The sequence below is a fragment of the Micromesistius poutassou genome (assembly GCF_964030765.1).
Source record: "Micromesistius poutassou genome assembly, contig: SCAFFOLD_3253, whole genome shotgun sequence".
NCBI classification, from domain to species: domain Eukaryota; kingdom Metazoa; phylum Chordata; class Actinopteri; order Gadiformes; family Gadidae; genus Micromesistius; species Micromesistius poutassou.
Window position 1 is genome coordinate 27,964 of NW_028180086.1, and position 10,262 is coordinate 38,225.

Sequence of the window (10,262 nt, forward strand, 5' to 3'; positions counted from 1 at the left end):
ATGTATAACAGTACACATAAGAGCATATTAACAATAACATTATAGAAGTAGTACAGTTCATTTACAAAAACATTTTCAAACACAAATAAAAAATATTTAAAATGTTACACCTGAAACGTAATAAACATTTAAACATCTAATGATTGATGAAATATGTTTTCAACTAATAACATTCCTTCATTATGTAATAAGTTAAAGATGTTATTTTAATCACAGTTCCTAACATGTTCTGTTTACTTTTGGCCAAGGCTGAATGGCTGTAATCTGTCAAAGAGATGCTGTAAAGCTCTGGCCTCAGTTCTCAGCTCCAACTCCTCTAGTCTGAAAGAGCTGGACCTGAGTACCAATGATCTGAAGGATTCAGGAGTGAAGCTGCTCTCTGCTGGACTGGGGAGTCCACACTGTACACTGGAAACTCTCAGGTCAGTTATCAGCCTCTTCTTCAAACTGGTTATTCTAGCTTCCAGTAATTGCTGCTCCTGCCTGATGCATTTCTGTTGCTCTTTTCCCTGCTGACAAAACACTCCCTGGTTCTACACAATGTTAGAACATGTGAAGGAACAGTCATCTCCCCACTTCCACTTCCTGTTCTCAGACAGGGTGACAAAGCTTTGTCTCCATAAAGTATCAATAAAGCTTTAACTTGTCCTCCAAATGGAATGATGAATACACTTAATAAATGTGGTTACTTTAGTACAAACTGCTCTCAACCAGAAAGAGTAAATGGTGTGTGTGTGTGTGTGTGTGTGTGTGTGTGTGTGTGTGTGTGTGTGTGTGTGTGTGTGTGTGTGTGTGTAGGTTGTCTGGCTGCCTGATCACACGGGAAGGCTGTGCTTCTCTGGCCTCAGTTCTCAGCTCCAACTCCTCTAGTCTGAGAGAGCTGGACCTGAGTACCAATGATCTGAAGGATTCAGGAGTGAAGCTGCTCTCTGCTGGACTGGGGAGTCCACACTGTACACTGGAAACTCTCAGGTTAGTTATCAGCCTCTTCTTCAAACTACGTCTTGGGGTTGTTTAATATGTAAGGGATGATCCACGACTAGGTGGACTGTTATCAATATTGATATGTATGTTATACGTGATGTAACTCTGGCCAGCTGATGTGAGGGTTAGGGGTTGTTGACCTGTTAACTGCTAGTATGTTATGTATGTTATACGTTATGTAACTCTGGTCAGCTGATGAGAGCTGAGGAGTTGTCATTAGTGTAGACATGGTGATGAGGCTTTAGCTGTGCTGTGATCTGAATATAATGCACCCCTCACCACTAAAACATCACTGGCCGTGGTAAAGTGAAACATATTGAACAGTAAAGATGTCCTTTATTAATGTGGCGGTGTGGAGGCTCTCAATGTGAATCTTAGGTTGCTTGACAACGCCACCTTGGGAATTATTATATATTATTTGACATTGATCAAAAACACAGGTTCGTTCCACTCGACACGTGGTTCCCAGTTTAAAAAAATACTGTTTAATAAAATATATATATATTAATCACAAAAATGAGCATTCATCCCAACTAATAAACAAGGAGCCTAATCAGGGGCTGAGGCCTACTGGTGGGGAAAGAGCAGGTGAAGGGGAAGGGGACTCAACAGGAATAAATTAAAGGGAAAGGGTTCACCCAGACACACGTGGCAGTCACACACTGGTATCACCAAATCCAAGGAAGCACAGCACACAAGAATGAGGGACACCACCACCCACGTCACCAGCACCACCACCAGCCTGCAGCCACTGAGAAGGAAACAAAAAGGAAGTTACAACGGAAATAATTAACCCAAAATGTACAAAGCAATATACAACATACAGCAGGAAATAGTTCACAAAATAAACTTAACAAAACAATTTACTTAATCAAAATAATAAAGTACAGAAAACAAAACAAAATTAAGGGATTAACTCCTCAAAATCATTCGGCTCAAATTAAAGGGATAAACAGGTTAAAAGTGTGGTGTCGGCAGTCCACCATGCAAGCCGGCTGTAGCCAAAAGCCAGCAACAGCAGCACCACCAAGCAGCACAGAGCAGCAAGGAATAAGTGGCTGCCGGAGACAAAGCAAGGGACAACGTCGTATATAGCAGCAGAGACAAACGGTGTGATTAGCAGCAGAGACAAACAGCAGACAAAGCTGTAGACAAAGCTATAGACAAAAGCTGTGTACAAAGCAGCAGTGGCCCCAATCAGCTGGTGGCGGAGTCAGATAAATCGCAACCTATAGATTTCAGCCAGCTGATGAGCGTTCCCTGTCAATAAACATAAAATTAGTATGGCTAAGCTACATTTATCAAGGCTTTTGGAGGTTAGATTTAAGGTAGCATACCCGTTTTCAAAGTCAAACCTGCACAGGGAGAGGGAGGGAGAGGGAGAGACACACGGCAGGGGACATCTACCTGTGACCACACTAGCATTAGCTACAGGATAGCATTCGGTGTAACACAGAGAGAGAGGACACTTACCGCTCGAGAGAACCAGCGACTAAACGGAGCACGGAGCACGCAGTCGCTGCTCTGCAGTGAAAACACACCGGCTTTGAGCATGAGGACACAGTGATAAATGAAACGAAGCAGTAGCCGCAGCAGAGGCGCAGAGCATTACCTGCACGGGCAAACACCTGACCCGGAAATGATGCATCAGTGAGAGCACAAGAAGGAGGGCCGTACTTATGTACTGCCGCCCTAGTGGTCAGCTGACGCAATTAACTGCAGCAAGGCAAACCTATTTCTATGCTGCTACATTAACATCATATTAGTTTGGTGTAGTGCTGCTCATGTCCGATGCATTTCTGTTGATTTCTTCTGATTTTCTTTTCCCTGCTGACAAAACACTCCCTGGTTCTACACAATGTTAGAACCTGTGGATAAACGGTCTTAGCGTACCAAACACAGCGGACTTCTCCTGACTAACAGAACAATATCTCATTGTCCTCCATATGGAATGAATACACTTTCTAAATGTCTTTAATTTGGTACAAACTGCTAGATAGAATAAATGGTGTGTGTGTGTGTGCGCGTGTGTGTGCAGGTTGTCTGACTGCCTGGTCACACAGGAAGGCTGTGCTTCTCTGGCCTCAGCTCTGGGCTCCAACCCCTCCCATCTGAGAGAGCTGGACCTGAGCTACAATCACCCAGGAGACTCTGGAGCTGCGCTGCTCTCTGCTGGACTGGAGGATCCACGCTGGAGACTGGACACTCTCAGGTATGGAGAGGAGAGCTCTCCACTCGGGGACAAAGTCTCCTACAAGGGTTCAAGCCGCTGCTAGATGAAGTGTTTTCAAAACGCAGTTGTAACACATGTTGTGTAGAAAGTGATGAGACGGCAGATTAGGATTCAGATGACTTTTATAGAATTATATTTATTGATAGTTAGTGCAACACATTAACATTTGGCGTATTGCTGTGTTTGGCACTAACTGTCTGGTGAATTAATGTGTTGGTTTAAAACCAGACGTTTGAGTGTGTTTGTTTTTTGATTGGCCAATGATTGGTTAGCATAGAGCTGGATGTTAGCATGGAGCCAGGCATGATGAGTCAGTAAATTAGGATTCAGAGTACTTTTATAAAATATTTATTGATAGTGAGTGCAACACACTCATATTTGGTATGGCCTAGCATGGAGCTAGGCGTAAGCGTGGAGCTGGGGGTTAGCATGCAGCTAGGCCTTAACATTGAGGTGGTCGATAGCGGTTGTAGGTTTCCCGCCAAAAAGCCAACGATTGTATTGGCGCGGAGTGTGTGACCCACGCAGTCAGCTGACGAGGTTAGCTGTCTGTCGTTAATCAGTTAACAACGTTACGAACCACCGAGCCATCAGGGAGTTCTGGTTGATTATGTGCTTAATCACGAGTGAATAATAATACTAACGTGATACTAACATGAATGCAGCGGAGCCATCTGCACACTCTCTCTTTGTTAACATGTGAATAATGTTTCCCTATCTAAAGACAACATGCTGCTCTCTCTTTGTTAACATGTGAATAATGTTTCCCTGTTTAAAGACAACATGCTGCTCTCTCTTTGTTAACATGTGAATAATGTTTCCCTGTTTAAAGACAACATGCTGCTCTCTCTTTGTTAACATGTGAATAATGTTTCCCTGTTTAAAGACAACATGCTGCTCTCTCTTTGTTAACATGTGAATAATGTTTCCCTGTTTAAAGACAACATGCTGCTCTCTCTTTGTTAACATGTGAATAATGTTTCCCTGTCTAAAGACAACATGCTGCTCTCTCTTTAACATGTGAATAATGTTTCCCTGTCTAAAGTCAACATGCTGCTCTCTCTTTGTCTCCCCAGTGTGGAGCACGGTGGAGTGTGGAGGCTGAAACCAGCTCCACAGAGATGTAAGTGTCCGTTTTGTTTGATTCATCTCAACACACACTAACTTTAGAGATGGAAAGTCCATCCACACTGCGCGCTCCCACGTAAATGGCTACCGTAAATAATATAATAGAGGAGCCAACACTCCAGGGATAGATATTTAAACCCGCCACACGCCATATAAATGGCATTCAATAATCACTTTGAGAGACGTATTCCTTTGAGACATTTCATATACTTGGTGTAGGCCTGCTTGTTATATTGTAGACTATATAATATAAACAGAACTCAGCTGGGTTTGGAAGGAGCTTCCAATTTTTTTGACCTTTTCTAGCAATTTGAGAGAAATTGTAGCAAGTTTAAACTATATATTTAGCGATGGCTCCTGGCTCTAGGACGGTTCTATACATGGTCTCCCTGACATGTAAGGCCTTAACCGTCTGAAGCCTTTACCAGGATAAAGGCAGATCTAGAACGATCTACACCCATAACCCTCTCTGTCAATTTGCCCTCATTCATAGATAGCATGGCCTACCGCAAAACCGGGACGTCTGGTCACCCTAAATGAATGATGATCGGGCGGGTGCGGGTATCAGTTGTTGAAAAAAACGTTGCTGCGGGTGGATTATTGATATTAAGCAGCAGGTGTGGATGACATTACAGCTCATCCGCACATCTCTCTAGACTTCACTGCGCTACGCCCTAACCCTCACCCTAACCCTGACCCTAACCCTGACCATAACACTAACCCTGACCCTAACCCTGACCCTGACCCAAACCTGACCCTAACCCTAACCCTGACCCTAACCCTAACCCTGACCCTAACCCTGACCCTAACCCTAACACTGACCCTAACCCTGACCGCCATTATAATGCCTAGACTAGTATAGGAACTCGGGATCCATTGTTATTGACACTTTGTTGCTGCGTTGTTGCTGCATGTGTCGTGAACCGATTTCCTGGCACTGTGGTCGTATAGTGTGACATGTTAAATCATAGTGGGACATGTTAAATCATAGTGGGACATGTTCAATCATAGTGGGACATGTTAAATCATAGTGGGACATGTTCAATCATAGTGGGACATGTTAAATCATAGTGGGACATGTTAAATCATAGTGGGACATGTTAAATCATAGTGGGACATGTTAAATCATAGTGGGACATGTTCAATCATAGTGTGACATGTTAAATCATAGTGGGACATGTTAAATCATAGTGGGACATGTTAAATCATAGTGGGACATGTTAAATCATAGTGTGACATGTTAAATCATAGTGTGACATGTTAAATCATAGTGGGACATGTTAAATCATAGTGGGACATGTTAAATCATAGTGGGACATGTTAAATCATAGTGGGACATGTTAAATCGTGGAGGAATATCTGAGAATCGTGTAGTCTGAACCAGCCATTAAGTCCGTTTTCCTAGAAAGTTCAGCCTCACGCTGAAGATGGCAGGAGAGGGGCCAGGGGCCCTCAATTTTTGATTAAAAAAATGAACGGGCCCTTTGTTTACCCGGGGCACGTGCTCCCGCCCCCCCCCTGGCAGTGGCGGTTTTAGGCACGGGCGAAGCGGGCAGTTACAGGGATTACAGGGGGGGCGGCACGAGTACACCAGAAAAAAAATGATCAGCGCATTTTCTATTATCGATAATACCCCCCCCCATCCCCGTCCCCGTCAACAACTTCGGGGGGGGGGGGGGGGGGGGCGCACAGAGTGGGTCTCGCCCAGGGTGTAATTCAATGTAGAACCGTTACTGCCCCCTGGTGTCGGCCCCTGATGGTGTCTTGTTCTCCCGTCAGATGCCTGTGAACTCACACTGGGCCCAAACACAGCCCACAGACGACTCTCTCTGTCTGAGGACAACAGAAAGGTGACGCTGGTCGTATCCGGATCACCCAGAGAGATTTGACTACTACCCCCAGGTGTTGTGTAGAGAGGCTCTGACTGGCCGCTGTTACTGGGAGGTAGAGAGGAAAGGATGGGTTGAGATAGGAGTGACATACAGAGGAATCACAAGGAGAGGAGGGGGTGACAGCTGGCTTGGATATAACAACGTCCTGGAGTCTTGTTTGTTATGATGATGGTTACTCTGCCCGGTACAACCAAGGGCGTCATCAGCTTTTTGAGAGTGGGGGGGACATATTGTCACGGGGGGTCTGGGGGTCCTCCCCCAGAAAAAATTTGAAAGAAGTAGATGCAATTTCCCGCATTCTGGTGCATTTTACCATGTTTTTAGATTTAAAATGATCTCCCTCTTTCATTGAATTTCCTTGGAGCTGGCATGGTCTGCAATTACTGACTACTATTATGTTATATATATATATATATATATATATATATATATAATTTTTTTATTATTATTATTATTATATATATATATTAACAGCCATTGAAAACGTTTACATGTCTTGATGATATATAGGCTAGGTTTTTTATACAACAAAGTAGGCTGTTCGGCACGAATATTTGATCTTTGTGACTTTGAATATTGCTAATGCCAGAGAATGTCTCATAAGAGTGCTAACATTCTTATCAGAAAAGCTGGCTGTGTTTGGCCATGGAAGAACGCGATTTAGCTGTTTGGCCACGCAATGGAAAACTTGGGCAACTTTACTTTACTTTACTTTCCTCTTCTTCAAAAAAAAAAGTCCTTATGTCCATCTCATGTCGCTGTCGTTGATCCGACTCTCAACTACAGCTTGCTTCGGTCGGATTCGGTGCGTGTTTTGAATGTGTGCGTGATGCTGCGTTGTGTGTTAAAAAAAACAGAAAAACGCGGAGTGAGATTTCTATTTATATGGGTATTCCCCCTACTGATAAAGTGGAACGGATTTGATTGTGAAGCGATGGAAAGAACGCTGGACTAGTAGACCAGTCATGCACTAATATCTTTGATGGCAAATGTGGGGGGGTCGAAATGACTTTTTTTCAAGGGTGGGGGGGACGTGTCCCCCCCCAATTATATTATGGTGACGCCCATGGGTACAACGGTAGAGAGACAGCCATGCCTCTCCCCCCCGCTGGCTCTACCAGAGTAGGAGTGTATCTGGACCGGCCTGCTGGCACTCTGTCCTTCTACAGAGTGTCCCGAGGTGTAGGAGGGTCCTCAGACACACTGACACACATCCACACCTTCAGGTCCACCTTCACCCAGGAGGACCTCCTCCCTGGGTTTTGGGTAGGGGGGGGGAGGGTAACTCAGCGTCTCTGTGTCGGTTGTAGAAAAAAAAGAAGTGCTGGCGCGCTCCGTCCACTCCAGACAGCACGGGGTTGCCACAACACACACACACACACACACACACACACACACAGACAGACAGACAGACAGACAGACAGACAGACAGACAGACAGACAGACAGACAGACAGACAGACAGACAGACAGACAGACAGACAGACAGACAGACAGACAGACAGACAGACAGACCAGGCACGGGAAGTTGTTTTCGTCCGGGGATGCGCGCGGGCGGAGTTGTTGGTGGGGGGGGGGGGGGGGGGGGGTCCACGTAACGTTTATCGTCTCAGGCTGGTTGCCATGGCGTCGAGGTAAAACTGATCGGCCAATGAACAGGGCGGCATTAGCTCAGGGGGTAGAGCGGGTTGGCTGGTAACCACAAGGTTGCTGGTTGGAACCCCGGCTCCTCCTCCTCGCTGAGTGTCGAGGTGTCCCTGAGCGAGACGCCTCACCCTAACTGCTCCTGACCAGCTGGCTGTCGCCTTGCGAGGCTGACGCCGCCGTTGGTGTGTGAATGTGTGTATGAATGGGTGAATGTCAGGTAATATTGTAAAGCGCTTTGGGTGGCCACTGGTTACAAGAAATGCGCTGTATGAATGCAGTTAATTTACCATTAACCATGTATGAATGGGTGAATGTCATTAACCATGCTGCTATCCACCAACGAGGCTGTTAACTATACATGTTCTACTGTTATGCTGCCTATGTAATGAATTACACAACCAAGCAATGAGAAAGGCTTGTAATTTAGACTTTAGACACATTGACTTACCTGTTGATAAGGAAGCAGGCAACTTCAGAGTCCTTTTGAAAAATCGTAATCCTTCATTAGCTCTTTAAACCTGGGAAGAGCTAATACATTTCTTAAAATGCTACAGTGTCCCTTTAAGAGAAAAAAAGCAATTGATCGTGATTAATCACAGCAAATTGTGCGATCAATTGACAGCACTAAGATATACGTGTGTGTGTGTGTGCGTGTGTACACACCTACCAGTTCTCTGGTCCAACTGTTAAGGGCTGATTATGGTCCCACGTTCACGCAACGCAACGACCACGCAGACGCTTCAACGCAGTCGTGAACCTTTATGGTTCTGCGTCGGGTTTTAGTGAGCGGACCAATCACAGCCCTTGCTGCTGTGTCGCCTCGACGGAAGGTGACATTTTTTGGGAGGCGCACGTCAGGCCCTTGTGGTGGACGCAAGGAGGGTCCGCAAGGACGTAACTGTGTGTTCACACCAAACGCAACGGCGCGACACGATTCCATACAAAGTCAACGTAGAGACGCGAATCGGGCGAAATTTGTCGCGGCAAAAACCTGCGGCAAGATTTGATTGACGGCGCGACATTTTGCCCTGTCACGGGCGAGCGCGTTCACGAGGATTTGCAGCGCGAAAAATTTTGCTGAAGTTGAAATATTTCAACTTTGCCGCGGTATTCGCGTGAGACAGCCAATCAGCGTTCACTCCCTGGGTGAAGTAACGTGGGTGAAGTAACGTAAAACAGCCAATCAGCGTTCAACCAGCCGGGCCAACCGTTCCCTGCACTCCGCAGTGAACCGCAGCTTGGAGGAGAAAGTGATTGTTACCGTTTGTGACTCCTGGAGCTCTATATATAATATGATATTATATAATATAATATATAAATATCTATATAATATATTTAAGCAATAGATCACGACAGGCTGTGGTATACGCTCATTATACCACAGTTAAGGGGCGTTGTCCGTCCCGACGCGCAGCGGAGGGGCGCGTTCGCCCGTAAGTATGGCGAAATGAAAGTCATAGACACCCTCAATTTTGAAAAAGCTAGAAAGTCGGAAAAGCATTTTTTTTTTACGAATACAAAAAAGTAGTTCCTCCTGGCTGCTGGTAAAGTGTACGGCGGTTGCTATGCAACACACTGCAGCGTCCTTCAGAGAGAAGGCTAGAGACGGTAGCTCGGTTCGCCGGCAATTTAGCCTTCTATCGAGTTCACTCAAACTCGATAGTAGTCTAAATTGCCGACCGTGTGCCTATTGCTTTACAACATTTCCACCCTCTCCAGCAATCAACATGTTTTTTAGGCTTCAGTGAACTATGCTATCGCTTTTATACATAAATAAACAGTTCGAGTTAGGCGCGGAGTGATACTGAACTCTGTAAACTGAACGGGCGTCATAGCTGTGTGTATACGCTCAATATACAATGGTTGGGAACCAATCAGATCGCTGGATTTAAGCCACCCGTTTTATAAATATATATATATATATATTCATAAATGTATGTGTATATATATACACGTATACAAAATTATATATAATTTTGTATTTATATATGTATGTGTATATATATATATATATACATATATATATACCAACTGAAAACAAATCCTCATCCGCTTATCCGGGGTCGGGTCGCGGGGACTCAAGCATGAATCAGCATTTTTTTAATTTTCCAATGCGAATGAATGGGGGGATTTTGGGCGAATAACCTGGAATATCTCGGGAATTATGAATAATATCATGTCTTGTTCTCCCGTCAGATGCCTGTGAACTCACACTGGACCCAAACACAGCCCACAGACGACTCTCTCTGTCTGAGGACAACAGAAAGGTGACGGTGGTTGAAGAGGACCAGTCGTATCCGGATCACCCAGAGAGATTTTACTCCCGGTCCCAGGTGTTGTGTAGAGAGGCTCTGACTGGCCGCTGTTACTGGGAGGTAG

General features: G+C 45.0%; 1 protein-coding gene across 1 annotated transcript in view; it reads left to right on the forward strand.

The window, feature by feature from the left end:
- Window positions 1-4,526, forward strand: part of LOC311371154 (NLR family CARD domain-containing protein 3-like) — a 30,714-nt gene extending 26,188 nt beyond the window's left edge. Inside the window, exons 8-11 of the mRNA XM_084489369.1 lie at window positions 249-422; window positions 799-972; window positions 3,023-3,196; window positions 4,294-4,526. Coding sequence (XP_084345495.1) covers window positions 249-422; window positions 799-972; window positions 3,023-3,196; window positions 4,294-4,381 — 610 coding nt within the window. The 3' untranslated portion in view covers window positions 4,382-4,526. The remainder of the gene's footprint in view (window positions 1-248; window positions 423-798; window positions 973-3,022; window positions 3,197-4,293) is intronic.
- The last annotated feature ends 5,736 nt before the right edge of the window (window positions 4,527-10,262 follow it).